This window comes from Trichosurus vulpecula, chromosome 8 (genome assembly GCF_011100635.1).
Source record: "Trichosurus vulpecula isolate mTriVul1 chromosome 8, mTriVul1.pri, whole genome shotgun sequence".
NCBI lineage: Eukaryota > Metazoa > Chordata > Mammalia > Diprotodontia > Phalangeridae > Trichosurus > Trichosurus vulpecula.
The window spans coordinates 146,092,662-146,111,781 of NC_050580.1; the positions used below are offsets into that span (position 1 = coordinate 146,092,662).

The 19,120-nt window shown below is 38.0% G+C and overlaps 1 protein-coding gene across 1 annotated transcript in view; it reads right to left on the minus strand.

The window, feature by feature from the left end:
* Window positions 1-19,076, minus strand: part of VPS13C (vacuolar protein sorting 13 homolog C) — a 185,227-nt gene extending 166,151 nt beyond the window's left edge. Inside the window, exons 1-2 of the mRNA XM_036734600.1 lie at window positions 18,952-19,076; window positions 2,583-2,626 (exon numbers count right to left, since the gene is read on the minus strand). Coding sequence (XP_036590495.1) covers window positions 2,583-2,626; window positions 18,952-19,051 — 144 coding nt within the window. The 5' untranslated portion in view covers window positions 19,052-19,076. The remainder of the gene's footprint in view (window positions 1-2,582; window positions 2,627-18,951) is intronic.
* Window positions 19,077-19,120: the final 44 nt, after the last annotated feature.

Consider the following 19,120-nt stretch of genomic DNA (forward strand, 5'->3'; position numbering starts at 1 on the left):
GAGATTAAGTCACTTGCCCAGGGTCACACAGCCAGCATGCCTAAGAGTTGTAGCAACTATGTCATGTGGTCTTTCATATACGGTATTAAAATCAGAGAAAATTTTGGAGCTAGAAGCAATGTTACATATTTTATTTTTTATCCAACTAAAATGCTGATTAGAAAGAAGTAAAATAATTGTTTAAAAGGATCAAGTTCTAAAAGACTTTACAACATTAAAAATGTATTGTTAACTGTCCATTTGATTTATTAACTAAAATGAAAAACTATTACAAATTAACTACTCTTGGAAAACTGTACCAATTATGAAAGAGAAATCCATTTAATTTTAATGGAACAGATGGCCACCGCTTCTTTGCAATGCACTGTGTGACAGGAAGAAATATCTTTGAATAAATAAGCTGAAAATAATGACTCAATAAATCTGGAAAGAAATAGCAGATTCCAAATACTGTTCATAAACTAAGTCTTAATTTAGATAACTTAGTGACTAATGCTGGTCAAACATAATCTTGAATTTATCTAGTATCCAAAATACCAAGAAGTTCAAATAACCAGGATATTTCAACATAATTAACATGAGAAATGATGTTCAGAATCGTCATCTAAGATGCTGTAAAATACTGAAATGCCATATGAATAAAAAAGTGTATCATGTAAGTATAGTTTTGTTGTGGAGCATACTTTGCCACATTCTTATAGTTTCATAGATAAGCTAACAGTAGATTAAAACATTCAACCAGTCAGAACATTCCATTCCTCAACTACTCTAAATAACTGAGAATTTACTCAAAAATTCTAAGAACACTTTAAGGGAAGAAAAGTCTTTATTTTAGTCAATAAAATAATCCTAGCTCAGAAGAGAGCATTTTATCTGAAGAAAAGAATCTACGAATCTTTATCACTAACAAGTACACATACAAACATATCCCACATATATTAGTATTTATATTGTGTGCACATCCTCACCTAAGAAAAACCTCCACATAAATTCAAGAATTTTCATACCATACAGGGCAGAAAGTGAATAGCCAAAAAGCAAGTCTTCCCCCCTCAATCAATATAAAGAACTCAAAAAAGCACAGTATTTGCTAATAGCTAAGGGCTGGCACTCACAGAACATATTTGATCCTCACAACAGCACTGTAAGGTAGGAGCCATTAAGGGGGAAATTGAAGTGGAAAGAGGTTACATGACTTGCCCAAGGTCACATGGAGCCACAATTTGAACACAGGTTCTCTGATTCCAGATACTATGTACTTTTCACCATATCTTGTTTACATTAATTTATTCATTAAATTACTTTAAATAGATGGAGCAAAATAAATTTTCAGTCTAACACTTATCCAAATAATAATTAATTCTGAATTAGCATAAGTGAGATTAACAAAGTTTTACTTGAAATACACAAAAAAAATTTGGCTTTAGGGACCAAGTTCTACTACTAGAATAGTCAGAATCCATGAATGACTTCTCCTTAACAAAATTCACTGTAAAATTCCATGCAAAATAATCACCCTCAAATCAACTAGCCCAAAAATTAAGTATATGCACACCCATGCAGTAAGAAGCATCTCTCAGATGCTCTTAGATTTTTCAGTGACACAGGAAAGAAGCCTAGTAACAACACAGTTAGAAAGATTTTTTTCTTACATGACTTAATCATAATAAAATAATAAATGCACTAGTCAATGGTTAGATGTAACCATAATTCTGTTATTTTATCATTCTCTAACTTAACAGTAAATAAATCTGGATTGCTCCCTAATTTCCAAAAATCAAACTCATGAAATACAACCACTTAAACTGAATGTTAAGAAATAAAGCAAATGAAGTTTCGATAGCACTAAACTTTAGTCTTCTTTCTTATTTATCTTTTCACTGGAACCAAACTGGAACAGAAAGAAGTACTCTCTACCTCTATGACATATAAGGAAAACCCCAGGTCAATCCTAAAATTTTCCTACACCACCTTTAAATATGGCATTAAATGGCATTTACTTAGTGCTTTGAAGTCTGCAAAAAGATTTACATATATTATCTCACCAACCTGGTTTATACAAAAAGTGTCTACCTGTGAGGTTAGACACTATAATTACAATAATCCCCATTTTAGATGAGGCAAGTTAAATTCAGAGGTTAAATGGTCACAAAGCTAGTAAGAACAGGAGGCAGCATTTGAATCCAGGTCTTCCTGACTCCAAGTTCAGCACATTATCCCATTATACCAGCAATATCAAACTCAATTAGAAATTCGGGCCTCTATTCTGTGCATAAGAATCCCTGTAGGCTGCATACCGACTTTGTTTAAAATGTAATGTGCTTTATTGTATTATTACATATTTTGTTAGCTATTTCTCAACTACATTTTAATCTTGTTTGGGTCACACTGGGGAGTGCTGTGATCCAAGTATCTGACACCTCTACACTATACCAACCACACTACTGTTTTAAAGACATGGAACATGTTACTTGCTTTCATTTTGTTTGGTTAGGCATCTGGCAACCAAGTTATTTTTAAGAACTAGCAAGTTATTTTTAGGAAATTAACTAAGAGGAGTTGGCTCATTCAAAAATACTTACCAGAGCATTTTCTTTTATTTGCAGGTTATCTAAGGCCACATTACCTAAAAAACAAATTAGAAAAGTGAGAGGGAAAATAGTATAAAGTTAGCATACCAGCCAATTATAATATCCATCACTAATATTAAGAGGTGGTGACGGTGTCAAATTATAGAATTGACAGAACTCAGGACAGGAGAAATACCAAACTACTTAAGTTGTTTGATACTAAGAGACAATTTGGGATCTCCTTCACTGGAAAGCCAGAACCCAAGAATTCTAAATGGTTTATGAACAAGTGTAAGATAAGAATGTTAAAAAAAAGGGCGGGGGGCGAAGCTAATACGAACCTAAGAGAACAAATAGCGCAGGGGTGCTTAAACTGAGGGTTTGTGAATTTGCTTTTTTTTTAATTTTGATAACTGGATTGTAATATCACTGCAATCCTTCATAATCTTATATATTTTATTTCATGTATTTAAAAGCACTATTCTGAAAAGGTGTCCATAGGCTTCACCAAACTACCAAGGGATCTGTGACTTTAAAAAGTTTAAGAACCTTTGATCTATTTCAAGGCCTTCCTTCATCAAAGGACACCTATGGATCTCATTTACAATTTCAGCTTATACAACAAAACACTACTTGTTAATATAAATTATCACTTCTTTTTTTTCACTAAAATTACATCTTTCACACTCAAGAGTATCTACATCTTATTTCTGGTACTCCAAAATCTGCTAAACCACACCAAATTATAATTCACTTTAATTCAGATGTCATTAAAGTATGCTAGCATTGAGATGTTTTCCCCTGATTTAAAATACTGATGTTGCTATGTCTATTTTTAATATCTCTTTAGAAAACTATAATTGGCACTAATTTTTGTTTTCATATGGACTAGACACAAGTTTCTTTAGATTAAAATCAGATATCAGCTTAGACAAATATAATCATTCAGATCCCACTTATCCAATCATAACACCCTTATGCCTACTACCTTAAGGTGGCAAAGGAAATCAGAAATTTGGCATCCTAAATTAGAGGATATCTAAATCAATTACAAATGATGAAAACCATGTTTCAAATTATTCATTTTGGTTAAACAGGCTTGTAGGAGTGCCTTCTGAAACTTATATTCTTATTAGCAATTTAATTTGGTTCTTCAGTCAATAGTCACTTAAATTATACCAAAAATGATGAAATTGTATATTTTCTTATAAATCTCAGCTCCTAAAACAGAACAGTAATAGGCCCTAAGTGGGAATGCAATGAAGGCAACTAGTATAATGTCAATGTGACTATATTTTTTTCCTTAGACAAAATGTAGACTCAATCTACCAGACCTAAAAACAAAAGGAACAAAAGAAAATGTCTTTTGCCAACCCACAATCTAGCAAATGTTTGTTTCCTCTATAACAAATGTAAATGTTGTCTAACTAAACACTAAGTGTAGCATTCATTCTATAGGTTATTTTATTTGCAATGTAGGAGGAGACACCTGTTCTCACACAAGTAAAAGGAAGGCACAGCCATAGATTAGATTAGCACCTGGAACTCAAGTTCATTCTAAAATAAAAGTTAAGTTAAACTTAACTTGGTCAAGTCTTAATACCAGAACAATTCAATGACATCTAACTAACAAAATGTAAAACTGCAAATAATTCATGAAATACTTAACAAAATGAGACCAGACCAAATCAGGCATTTTGAAATTAATCAAATACCTAAAAATATGAAGAAAATGATTTCAATTTCAGTTTTCTATTTTAGGCTAAATCAAGTAAATGATTCTTTAAAAAGTGCATATAAAAGGTACTACAATCATTAAATGGTAATACCTGGGCTAGAACCCACCTATCTCCTGACACTCTGGATCTTAACTCAAAATTATATGGAAAGAAGTTGCTTGTCCTGATTCAGTCAATCAGAAAACACTTCTTGAACACCTACATTGGCCCAGGCACCATGACAGCCCCATTGGGATACTAATATAGTAAATCAAGCAACGCCAATTCACAAGACAGCTTGCAAGTTGTACTTATTAGAATATGAGGAAAAGTAGTAGAGTAGGGGTCAGATCTGGTATCTAGTCCTAACTGTGGACATCAACTACATATGTCACATATGGTAAATCAATTAAAACTCTCCGGGCCTCAGTTTTCTCATCTGTAAAATTATGGAATTAAATATTGACCAATGCATGTCCAAGTATTTTATAGCTTTTGTATCTATTTTGAATGAAATTATTTTTCTTTTTAGCTCTTCTGCTGAATTTTGTTATATATAAGAATACTTTTAAATCTGGCAATAGTCATTTCAAATAATTATACTTGATTCATTAGGGTTCTGTAAACATATCATCATATCATAGTATCATCTACAAAAAGTGATCATTTTTGTTTTCACTCTGCCTATTCTTATTCCCTCAGTTTCTTCTTCTTGGTTTATTACTACAAATAGCATTTCTCTGTGTTAAACAGTAGTGGTGAGCAAGCATTTTTTCTTTATGTTAGCTGCTCCTAACTCCTGCAACAAAAATTCCATTCAAAATAACTAAGAAGCTATAAAATATTTGGAAGTATATCTATCAAGATTAACCCAAGGAGTCAACTCTCTTTGCATAAATAAAGATAAATGATTTGAGAAATGTTAAGTGTTCATGGATAGGTTGAGCAAACATAATAAAAATGACACTATTACCTAAATTATTTTACTTATTCAGTGCTATACCAATCTAAATCCCAAAAGAATATTTGATAATTTAGAAAAAAAATAATAAAATTCATATGGAGAAATAAAAGGTCAAGACTATCAAAGGTAATAGTGATAAAAACTGGCAAGGAAAAGGGTTAATCAGTGCCACATCTCAAACTGTTCTACAAAGTTGTAATCATTACAACAAACTGTTACTGATTTAAAGGGGAACAAAGGGAGGTATGGTGTGAGAAGATTGATTGTTGGAAAAAATTAGGTATGTAAAATATGGAAGCAACTAAACACGGTAGCACAGTGTTTGATAAAACATATTAAAGATCTCAATTACTGGTAGAAAGACTCACCATTCAATAAAAACTGAACACTAGTAATTAGAGAAATGTAAATTAAAGCAACTTTGAAGTTCCACCTCCCTTCTATGTCAGATTGACAAAGATGAAAAAAGAGAATGATGACAAATTTTAGAGGGGCTGTGAAAAAAACCAAGTACACCGATGCACTGCTGATAGAGCAGTGAACTGGTCCAGTCATTATGGAAAGCAATTTAGATCTAGACCTGAAAGTTACCAAAACTGTTCATACCCTTTGACAAAGCTGTATCAGCACTTAACTTATAACCCAAAGATATCAAAGAAAAAGAAAAAGGATACATATGTACAAAACCACTTTTATCAGCTTTCTTCCTGACAACCAAGAAATTGGAAACTAAGAGGGTGTCTTCCTATGGGGGAATAGCTAATCACTGTCTTCTTAAATCTCTAGTCTGACTTCCAACCTTATCATTCAACCAAAACGTGTTCTCTCCAAAGTTACAAAGAGCTCTTAGTTGAAAAATCTATTGGCCTTCTTTAAATCCTCATCCTTCTTGACCTTTCTCTCATCTTCTTGATCTCCTTGACCTTTTTGATCAATCTCTTTTCCTTGCTATTTTTTTCTCCAGGTTTTTGAGACATTACTCTCTCATGGTTCTCCTACCTGACTGTTCCTTCCAACTGTCCTTTATAGGATCTTCATCCAAGTCATGCTTGCCAAATGTAGGGATCCCACAGGACTAAGTATTGGGCCCACCTCTCTTCTCCCTCTATACTATTTCACTTAGTAATCTCAACAACTCCCATGGGTTTAATTATCATCTCAATGATGAGGATGTCAAATCAACTTATGTAGCCCTCTCTGCTAGCCTCCAGTCGCATATCTCCAATTGCCAACTGGACATCTCAATATGTCCTGTAGACATTTTAAACTCAATGTGTCCAAAACTGAACTCGTTATCTTTTCCCCAAAACCCTTCCCCTTTCTAAACTTCCATATTACTATCAAGGATACCACTAACCTCCTAATCCCTAACCTACATATCATCTTCAACTCCTCATTCTCTCACACTACCCATATATAATCTGTTGCCAAAGCTTGTTGATTTTACCTTTATAACATCCCTCAGATACACTCCCTTCTCTCCTCTCACATGCCACCACCTTGGTACAGGCCCTCATGGATTATTGCAATGTCCTGTTGGTTGACTGATCAGCCTGCCACAAATCTCTCCCCACTCCAAGTCCATTCTCTACTCAACTATCAAAGTGATTTTTCCCCAAGTGCAGGCCCAGACTAAGTTAACTCCCCTACTCAATTCCAGTGGTTCCCTATTACCTAAAAGGTTAAAAGGCCGCCCATTTTGCACGTCTCTGCCTCACTTCAATCCAATTCACAAGCAAGTCAAGACCTTGTAATGTCATTGGCCCTCTTCAAGAACGAAGGGTTAACAACAGCAACGACCAGTATTCTTAATAGCTAATAATAGCTAACATTTATATAGCACCTATTACACACCCGGTATTGTGCTAAACACTTTAGAACTCTTATCTCATTTGTTCCTAACAAAAACTCTAGGAGGTTTTGTTTTATTTTTTACAGATAAGGAAACCGAGGCAGAGGTTAAGTGACTTGCCCAGGGTCATGAAGCTAGTAAGCTGACTCTAGGCCTGACACTCTATCCACTGTACCACACCATTACCCCAATCTCCAGACAGTCTTCAATCCAGTGACACTGGCCTCCTGGTGGTTCCATGAGCAAGGCCCTCCATCTTCACTCCAGGTATTTTCAGTGGTTGTCTTCCCATGACTACAACATGCTTCCTCATCTCCACCTCCTGGTTTTTCTGGATTCCTTCAAGTCTCAACTAAAATCCCTTCTTCTACAGGAAACCTTTTATTCCTAGTTCCTTCCTTCTATGATTACCTCCAATTTAGCCTATACTTGATGCTTTATTGGCAATTTTTGTTTCAATTGTTTCAGTCATGTCTCACTGTGTGACTCCATTTTGGGATTTTCCTGGCAAAGATAATGGGGTGGTTTGCCATTTCCTTCTTCAGCTCAATTTACAAGTAAGGAGCTTAGGCAAACAGGGTAAAGTGACTTGCCAAGGGTCACACAGCTAATAAGCATCTGAGGCTAGATTTGAACTCAGAAAGAGAAGAAGTCTTCCTGATTCCAAGCCCAGTGCTCTATTGATTGCACCACCTAGCTGGTACACCAATAATAGTTTGGTGAATTAAACAAAAATGTTTCTTGGATCTTCTACATATACCTTGTTTGAAGAATGATTGAGTTCAACAGTACTGAGTGAAATTTTAAAAGTTGGTGGGGCAAGCAAATGGAGATTAGAGTCAACTTGCTTTCCAAAATGAATGCATTGTTTGAATCATATCAATTTGACATAATTGCTACAAATAATGCAAGAATATAAAAGAAAACTTCACCTAATAGAAGGATGGTTCAAATTAATTGTGGAGAGACAAAGAAGTTAATGGAATTGCCTTTACTATCTATCTAAAGGCAATTAAGAAATACCATTTCTCTTACTATTCGTGATTCGGAGAATTCTTTCCTATGGTTTTAACAGTATGCAATTCTTCATTTGAGAATTGCTTATTCGTAGCCTTTGACCACTTACTTTCAAAATAAATGTCTTAAAACACATCCAAGCCAACACAACTAAATCCAAGTTACAACATCTTTGTTTTCTGACACATGCTTTGAGCTATGTATTACTCTTGAAAACAATTATTTCCTGGACACACCTCAAATTGCTAAAGGCGGAACAATTTCTCTCCTGGCACTAGCTGAACAAAACCTGATAAACCTTCAAACTTGTGTGGGCAGCAACATGTTCACCATGAGCCACTTTTCTAAATTCTTTAAAACCTTTAATATCAACCAAGCCGTCAGGAGATCTGACAGTGTAACTGCAATTTTTTTAAAAAATATTTCTATGAGGGCTCTCTTAGCCTCGTAGTATTAATCTTATACAAAATTTTCCAACTGTGAAATCAGTGAACACAAAAAGGAAAACAAGGCTAAGCTGCAATGTCAAAGCTAGATTACTCTAACTAAAATATCTGCAGTGGAAAAAATTAGGACAGGGAAAGATAAAAACTGTAAGTTTTACAGGGACAGAATTTCATTCAAAACATTCTGACCTTAGTCAGTGAGTGGAATCATGAGGACCTCTCATGAAATCATGAAATCTAAATCTCAACCTTTCTGTAAACTGAATGGGATCAGCATGGCTCAGGGCTTCTGATTGACAGCTAGATCTAAGTCTCCAGTTACTGAGAGATCACGTGACTAACAGGAATCCAGAACTTAGAGTAGCTGGACCCACTTCCTCCCCACTACCACTTCAGCATGGGCCTCGTCAAATAAGTAAAAAGATGTTTTTCACTTCCTTGTTCCTAGGTTAGATTTCTCGTGAGATTATGAGCTTGAACTCCACCAATGAGGGTGAAGGTCAGTGGTGGGAGAAGGATGGAACCACTAAGGTATATAGTCACGCTTCACTTCCTGTACTGCGCCTCTCCTACTAGCTCGCTGCTGGTAGTGATGACGCCCTTTCTTGCGAGATCATAATAAAGAAGTTTTCTGTTTCTACCTGGAGAAACCTCTGGTTTTTGTTTTGTTTTGTTTTTATTAAATGCTGAGTGGTCTCACCCCACACAGTCAGGAATTTATTTATGTACATAAGCTTAGTGTGAAAATTCCCACAACTATTAGTGCACCTCTTCTAAAAAATGACTTCAAACAGTAAGATCATGTCCACACTAATACCTCCTGGCTTCATTCATTCCATACACTAATCTCATTTTTTCATCTTTCCAATTATTAGGTACTCTTATATAGCTCCAAAGTTAGTTATATAAGAATATCACTTTACATTTACACAGCACTTCATTTTGCTATGTGATCTTATATATGTTCATCTCAATTCATTTTAATCAACAAGCATTTATTAAGTGCCTCTCTATCCCAGGCAGTGTGTTAGGTACTGGAAATACAAAGAATTGAAGGGCTCACATTTTATAGAGGAGATAGAATATACACACACATGCACATGCAATGCATAAGCAAGATAAAATACAAGGTAATTGGGGGAGGGGATGCACTAGCAGCTGGGTTATCCCAAAAGATTTCCTATAGGAAGTAGTACCTGAGACGAGCTTTGAAGGAAACTAGGGATTCCAAAAGACAACAATGAGAAGGACGCATGTTTTTGGCACGAGGGAGTGTGTGAAAATGCACGGATATTGGAGATGGAGTGTTGTATATGAGGAACGACAAAAATGCCAATTTGGCTGGATCAAAAAATTTGCAAAGAGAAGTATTTTAGAATAATGATAGAAAGGTAGGTTGGTACTAAGTTCTAAATGACTTGAAATTCCAAACCGAAGAGCTTATACTAGATTCCAGAACGGCAGTAACAAGAAGTCACTAAAATTTATTGAGTTGACTTGGTCAGAACAGTGATTAAGAATTATTACTTTGGTGGCTGTGCGAAACATAGTTTGGAGAGGGGAGAGACTTCAGGAAAGGTTAATTAGAAGGCTACTGCAATAAGCGCCCAGAAGATGAGAAGGAAGCTGGTGATGTGAATGTCAAGAATAAGGCAGATATGAGAAATGGGAAGATCTGGCAACTGCTTCAGAGGGCTCTACAGCTCCTGCCTCCTTGACAGCCAAAGCCGCTGAGGATCCTTAATAAGAAAGTTCTAGATGCCACAGTCCTTAGCATTATCAAATGGTTCAATATCCAAACTGGAAATGGTTTTATAAAGAGAAATAATATTAAAGAAGATGCATTGCCATCTGCTTTGCTGCTGCACCCTAAGGATCATGGGACCTTTCTATCTAACTTGCAGTTAAACTCTGTGTGTGTGCGCGCCCGCGTGTGTGTGGGTGTGGGTGTGTGTGGGTGTGGGTGTGTGTATGTGTGAGACAGAGACAGACAGGCAGAGAGACAGACATAGAGACTAAGTGAGCATTTATTAGTACTTACTATGTGGCCAAAAAGGAATGGGGGCAGTATTAGGGTGGGGAAAAGGAAAGAGTACAAGGCCACTCTTCTGGTGAGGAGAAAGAAAAGTCTGGAAAGGTAGTTGGGAATGGAGTGAGAATGAATGGAGTACCTCAAGAAATGGTGGCCTAAGGTCAGCCCTCACCAATCAGGAGAAGGATCCCCAAGGCAGAGGTACCTCCAGGGTAAGAAGATTGGTGGAGAAGTCAAGAAAGCTGTGAGTGCCTTGAAAGCAGAAAAGCCTAGCTTTTCCACTGGCAACCCCAAGCACTTAGCACAGTGCTTTGGACATACAAAGCACTTCACAGGTTTTAGTTCATTCATTTGATCTGAGGCTTACAACTTCAAAGGATTATTCTAGTCCTGTAAGGTAAGGAAAGCTCAGAGCATTTTAGAGAAGACACCCATTTCCTTATCTGTAAAACAAGGGTTTGGGTAAAATAATCTGTAAGATGCAAATCTCTCACTCCTACTATTTGTCCTTTTCTTACCTTCCATGATGGCTTTAATGTCCTTGAGGGCTAAAAGTATGATTTCTAATCCCTTTTTAACTTCATTCCTCACTAAATACTGTACACAATACATTGACTGCCAGCTAACTACAAGTTCTTGTTAAGCCACTAAAATACTACAAATTCAGGAGTTTATTGCCAATATTTGGAAGAAAATGTCAACTTGTTCATGTAGAGTTTTTCAAACTTCCATTCTCTTCATTTCTTAGACAGCTGAAAATCCAACTAGAACTAAGCTAAGAGAAGAAAGAATCCATACTAAACAGGAAAGGCTCATTTGCCAGAGGAAAAAGCTTTCAAACTTAAAAGTTTAAAATATTTTTTGCACTTTTAACATTGTAATTGATAAGTGATGACTCTTCAAAATCCTAAAACTTTGTCTTCCTAAATTTATATATTTAATATTGCCTTATTATTTCTCTTGCTAGACTGTTGGTGGAGTTGTAAATTTGTCTAACCATTCTGGAAAACGATTTGGAGTTGTATAAAGAAAATTATTGCAATATCAATACCCTTTGAAACTGAGATTCCAGCGCTGGGCACATACCACAAAAAAAAAAAATACTAAAAAGAGAAGTCCCATAACACACCAAAATATTCATAGAAGAATTTGTCTATAGTAACAAAAAACTAAAAACAAAGTTTTCCTCATTGATTGAGGAATAGCTAAACAAGTTGCTATATGTGAATGTAGTGGAATATTACCAGACTGTGAGCTCTCTGAGGTCAAGGAGTGTCTTTTGCCTATCTCTGTATTCCCAGCACTTAGCACAGTGCCTGGCACATAGCATGCACTTAATGAATGCTTATTGCCTTACTGAAGTAACAAATATCATGATTATGGAGTATCAAAAAGACATACAAATAAATGCCAACTAAAGTAAGCAGAACCAGGAAAACAATGATTACAATAATGTAATTGGAAAGAACAGCAAAACAATACTAAAGATTGGAATTATGACCAAGCTTGGCCCCCAGGGAAGAAAAAAAAACTGTGCAGGGAATACTACATATTATACTGGACTTAGTTGATGTGCTGGTTCATTTTGCTAAACTTTTTCTTTTTTTAAATTATTTATTATAAAGAGTAGCTCTGCAGGAAGGGAGAGGGGAAAGATCTATTGGGAAATGTAGATGCTACAAAAACAAAAGACATCAGGAACATTTTTAAATATATGGTAATAGTTAAGAAACAGAAACAGCATTTTCGTTTCCAATAAAAGATGACTATAATTGTAAAAATAAAAAAGTTCAATATACTTGATGTAAGAAAAGAAACACTCTGTTAGTCAATAAGCATTTATTTAAAGTTTACAATGGCTCAGTAGCGTGCTAAGCGCAAAAGAGACAAAGAGAAATAAAGGAATAAGCGCATAAAGCATGTGCTGTGCCAAGTACTTTACAAACACTACCTCACTTGGCCAACGGAAAAACAAGGCAAAAACCTGATCCCTACCCTCAATGAGCTCACAGTCCAGTGGTATAAACATGCAAATGACTTTGTTTATATGCCATACACAGTGTAAATGGAACTGTAAATCACAGTGGGGGGGGGGGGGGCAGTTTTGTTTCCACAGAGTTGAAAGCATTCCTCTTCCTCTCCCTCCTCCAGCCCCCAGCTTTAGCAGAATGTAAGTCAGGTGACTGGTTACAACTAGTTCTAATCAAAGCTCTAGGGTGAAAGGTCAGGGGCTTGTATGCATGCTTAAACAAGTCATTTGAGGAGGACATGACACAGGCAGTCAGGGGTTTGCATCTGGCCAATGAAGAGCCTGGCAGGAGATTCAAAGGAAGGGTCTATAAAAGGATTGGTGTCCATCTGAGTCCTTTGTACTCTCCTGCACTCTGTTCAGGGGATGTACTCATTTATTCAGACCGAATAAATGTAAAACATAATTAAAGCGCCCCCAAGCTCTACCACTTGGGTGGCAACCTTTCCTCATGAGAAAGAATAATAAATACCTTTTCTGATTTCGGGCTCGGACTCCAAACTCCTTATTGTGCCGTTGTACACACAGGGGACAGAGTAGGGAGTAGGCAGAAAGGCCTCCTGCACAAAGAGGATATGAGCTGTGACTTGAAGGAAGGAGGTAAGCCAGGAGTAGGAGGTAAGGAGGGAGAGAGCATTCCAGGAATGGAAGACAGCCATTGAAAAGGCACAATCAAGAGACTGGGTTAATGTATAAGAAAATCTGAAATTTAATGACGGGATCAGGTCGTGAAGGGCTTTAAATGGCAGAGAACTTCATAGCTGATCCTATAGGTAACTGGGGTACACTGGAGTTCACTGAGTAGGGAGATGACATGATCAGACCTGTACTTTAGGAAGATCACTTTGGTAGCTGAGTGAGAGCAGACTACTGCAATAGTCCAAACAAGAGGTGAAGGGATGACAAGATTTGACAACAGATCAAAGCACAAAAGGTTGAGAATGACACAATCAGAAAATATATTCAGCACCTGCTATGTGCCAGCCACTATGTTAAATATCAGGGATACAAAAAGAGAGCAAAGACAAATTCTTGCCTTCAAAAAGTTCACAGTGTATTATAGAAGACAACAAGCAAACAAATATATACAAACAAGCTGCATACAGGATAAATAAGAAATAAATAAAGGATATAAGGCACTAGAATTAAGAGATATCGGGAAAGGCTTCCCGTAAAAGATGGGATTTTAGTCGAGACTTAAAGGAAGCCAGTAAGTAGAGATGAGGAGGAAGAACAATCGAGGAATGGAAGACAGCCAGAGAAAATGCTTGGAGCCAAGAGATGGAGTGTCTTGTTTATGGAACAGTTAGCAGGCCAATGTTACTAGATCAAAAAATATGTGCCAGGTGTAAGAAAGTGAGAAAGGTTAAGAAGAAGCTTCAGGGGTGAGAAACCTTTGGCCTTGAAGCCACATGTGGCCCTCCAGGTCCTCAAGTGCTGCCCTTTGACTGAATCCAAACTCCACAGAAGAAATTCCCTCAATAAAAGGATTTGTTCAGTAAAACCTGGACTTAGTCAAAAAGCCACACCCAAGGACCTAGATAGCCACATCTGGTGTGGCCTGAGGCTTCAGGTTCCCTACCCTGGCTAGGGTATAAAAGCCTTTGAATGACAAACAGAGGGTTTTGGTTTTGATCCTAGAGGTGACAGAGTCACTGGGCTTATATCTGAGTATGAGAGTGATATAGTTGGACCTATATCACCTTAATGGCTGAAAGGAGGACAGACTGAATTTGGGGAGAGACTGAAGACAGGCAGACCCAGCAGCAGACTATTGCGTTAGAGAAGACAGTACTTTCAACAGTAACAGTAAAGTAGTGAAGAGAGAAAAAGATGATAACTTGTTTTGAACATTTTGAGATTGAGATACCTATATGTCACCCAATTCAAGATGTCCAAGAGGGAGTCGGCTGAAATAAACTCAAAATACCTCAGATATAAGTTAATAAAAGAATTATTTTAAAATATATACATATATATGTATATATATATATTACAAATACATATAGTAAATTAGATGGCCAGATTTTTCTTTCTAAATAACATTTTCACTTTATTTACTAAGATGGCTAATTTAAGACAGGGAAGATATTTCTCTACTCTGCCTCCCTGCCCAAAAAAGCACCACACATTTCTCTTTCAAGCTCTATGAAAAATCAAACACAAGTTGTTTTCTTTAATTTGTTATAACAATTCATTAAAGATATCTACCAGTTTTGAACAAAAATTTTTATTTCTCTAATTTCTTACACCCCCAAAAGTAAAAATAAATACAAAATAAAAAGCTTTGTTTTGACTTCCCTATTGAATCGTTTTATCTAATAACCTAGAACACTGCTTTATTGTTCCAGAGCTAAAGCTTAAAAAATCCCTACCATGTGATTTCACTACGTCATGGAACGAACTGCTTGATATTAAAAACTTAGATTAGGGCTTTGGAGCAAAACTGTATTTAGAATAAGAAACAGGAGGTGATCTTGCAACATAGGAGTTGTAGTGCATTAAGGGGAGACAGTTGCATGAAACATCTTTTCCTCCAATTCACAGTCATTAAGAGGCAGTTAGTTATAAAGAAAGAGCACTGGATTAGGAAAGGCCTAAAGCCACTCCTGATACTTACATGCTTTTAGTCCACAGACAAATTACTTCTTTTGGACTATCTTTCTTCACTTGCAAATTTGGGTCAATCATATGTACCTTACAGGGTTCTTGTGAGGATCAAAAAGAAAGAGCTTTTAACCCTTAAAGGGCTGTGTAAAATGTGAGCTCTATGACATGTAGCCTACACAAAGGAGCTAAAAATCATGGCATTTCAGTGTCAGGCATAAACTAAATCACAGGGCAATCGATATAATCCCCAATTTCATAGTGAAAAAATATTTTTATTTCAAAACAGCCAGCTTTCAAATGGCTCTTACAAGCAAAAGGAATGGGGGGGGGGGGGTGCGCCAGGGGATAATAAGGATAGTTGGTAAATACAATGGATGACACTTGACAAGGTCAAAAGACCTTGGACCACATCAGTATTTTAATTGGTACTGTAAGGTTTGCTTAATTCTATAAACACCAGTCCATTCTGTACATCCCTAAACCAATGGCATTTAAATCCCCCAATTTACCACCTTAATCTCTTGCTCTTCTAAACCCCCTTATACAGAACCATCATCTTTTTCCCCCAGCTACCTCTAACATCTATCACCATCCCTACCCAACTCAACCTTAAACTGCCCTTCCAGTAACATCCTCTTCTTTGTGTTCCTTCTGTGTGACCTTTGGAACCTCACCACTCAATTATTAACAAACTTCATTTCATCCTCAGGTTCTTGCTCTTAGACAACCTCTATCTCCTAGCTATAAGCAAATCTGGCTTTCCCCTAAATATACCAATCATCCCTTACCATTCCTCCTCTCCTGTCCCCAAACTCTCAAGCTCCTCAATGAAATTTGCAGATGCACTATGTTCTGTGACCATCAACTCACAATCTTAGAAGTTCTTAACATCTGATTATATCAACCTCTCAAGATCCTTATCACCTTCAGGACCTTCCTCTACCACCTTCCTCAATAACTTTGATATTTGGTTGTTTTCTCCTCAAAACAACTCCCTACCATCAACTTCAGCAACTTCCAGAGTCACAATGACGAGTTTCTAACTCTGTGGACTCTGTTTCTTCCTACTCAATTTCTTTCTGCTCAACTCCTAAGACCTCCACCTCCAACAACTTTATTTACAGTACTTGTGAATTACCAAGAGCTTTCCTCACCAAAGCTCTCTGAGGTAGGTATTGCAAGTATGGTAACATACTGGATTCTGAATTTGGAGTCAGATGACTTGGGTTCAACACCTATCTCTGTAATTGATTACCTGTGTGACCTCTGACAAGTCACATAACTTCTCTAGGCCACAATTTCCTGCTATGTGCCAGCCACTATGGGGATTATACAAGATGCCTTCTAAGGTTGTCCCAGCTCTAAACATATGATCCTACAATACCCATTTTACAACTAAGGAAACTGAATCTCAGAGAGGTTAAATGATTTGCCCAAAGTCACACTACCAATGAACTTGCAATTCAAACCCAGGTCTCTCCGGATTCCAAGCATTTCTCTCAAATCTGCTTCACCTCTAAGACCCTTATCTCAAATTCCCTTTCCTTTTACCTTTCCCAAAGGCTCACTTTTGATGCACCTACTCTTCATCCTCGTCCAGTGCCACGACCTATCTTTTCTCCCCATTCTATCACCAACATCCTTGCTTCATTTCCAGCACTCCATAATCTAGAACCTTCGATTTTTTTTAAATGCCAATGATCTGACTCAATTCATCCCTGACCTTGTTCTGTCTCTGCTCCTGCCCTGCTAATTCCATCCTGGATAATCTCTACCATCCAACTATTCTTGAGTGGCTGACTACTGCTGAAGGAAGTCGAAGCCATGCTGACCAGGGTCATTACAAACTCATGCTGTCTTGGAATCGGGTCCTCTAAATCCTGGGCTCCTTCCCCTACACCACTTCTCCCTCCTCTCCACTGACAGCATCAGTGCCAAGGAACCTCAGAGACCATTAGACTCCACCTGTACCCAAAAAGGATCACCTCTACATGATACCTGCTTACAAGGCGTCCATGTAGCCTTTATTTAAAGACTTCTTTCTACTGAGGGAGAACTCATTCCATCCTTTACACTACTTACTTCTACTTCACAGCGCTCACAACGTTTAGGGGTGCACTACTCACCACCAATCTTTGTTTAAAAAAAGCACTGTTTTTAAGACCAATAGCAACTTCCTCTTTCCTACAAAATAGAAGGGCCTCTATAACCTTTCTTTTATCTCCCTTATAGATCTCATTTCCGCACAACTTCCTGCTATACTCAGATCTCTGAGGTTCCCTCCATTTCTCAGCTTTCTGAATTCCTTTTCTTATTTCCAGACCCTATACTACCTTTTCCTCTATCTTACTTCCCTTTGTTTAACCTCTCCTGCTAAATTTCTTTGAAGGGAGAAACTACATTAGAATACCACAACAGCATATTCATAGGAGCTAACTAGCTAATAAGACCAGCTAATACCAACACCTTCAGTCAACTCAAAAATCATCAATGCACCACGTAATTTTTTCTGAACCTCGTAACTGGACACTTCCTTTACTCCTAATTCCTCCCTCCAAAATGCACTTGTTCTTGTCACAATTTTCATATAAATGCTAGTAGGGCCGTTAAGGTATTCTATCACGTGCATGTTCATCTGACTCAGTGTCAACTGACGAGAGTGTCCAGGGTGATTACAGGAGGAGGGGGGAGGGGGTCCCTGATGGCAGGTTAGAGATAAGCTTCCCAGAAGGCTGAATGCCCTGCCACATGCAACTGATTTCCAAAAATTTTAGTGCATTTTTTAGTTTTAAGCTTTTAAGAACTACAAAATGCACTATGACTTCTACGATATCCTTCCTATTGGATCTCTAGTTTAAAAACCATCTAGCTTAAAAGGAAAAGTACAATGCTTTGCACAATAACCCAGCTGACTGCTCAGGGAGGATGATACTGGCTGCAACTTCTCCAGCCAGTAATCACTTCCTCCCTCAGAAACAGAAAAGGGAGTAGTGAAACTTAAACATTGTTCAGAAGCTTAAGGTTTTCCGTTTTTAAGAGGTGCATGGTGGGGACACACACACTTTTTAAAAATTCTTGATTTTCTTGCTCTGAATGTCTCCAACCTGTCAGTTTCTTGATTGCCTCAATATAGAATAAGGAAATATGGAAGGTTAGGATGGTACATGCTAATGCTTACACCTGTGCTATGGAGGAACACACTTTTTTTAAATACAAAGACGCCAGCCTGAGGATTATATAGCCGTTGTATATTTATCGTACGTTTATTGTCCCTCCCCCCAATCAGCCGGTCCTCTGCGCAATTCCCTTTTCTCTGATGCTATCTTCCACAAGCACAGGGTCTGGCCACGCAGGAGAAAAAGTGACTCTTTCAAAAGCAAAAGGTTAAAGATGGGGCATTACGCCCACCCTCCCCCCCCCTCCTCCCAGGTAGGAGCTCCCCAAGCAGCCCCCAGGCTCCTCCCGACAAGGACCCCCGCCCTTTTCAGAACCCCACTGCCGGAGGGATGCCCGCCCAAGAGCCGGAGAAAAGAATGCCGAGGGCCAGAGCAGGCCCAGCCCACCAGTCCAGGAAGAGGGGCAGGGGGAGGGGAACCTCACGCCCGCCCCCGGGGGCGGAGTTTCCCGGCGGAGAAAGTAGGGAAGGGGGAGGGGGGAGGCTGGGGAAGGGCCGTCCCAATTGGAGGACGGCGCCCCCCTGGGGGGTCGCTTACCGCCCCATATGCCCAGCTTCAGCTGGGACTTGTCCAGGTTCTCCACGTAGTCCCCCAGGAAGCGATTGAGGAGATCCGCGACCACCGACTCCAGCACCATGGCTCGACTCGGGGTGGGGGAGGAGGGTCAGAGGGGACGGGAGGGGGAGGGGGAGGGGGAGGAGGAGAG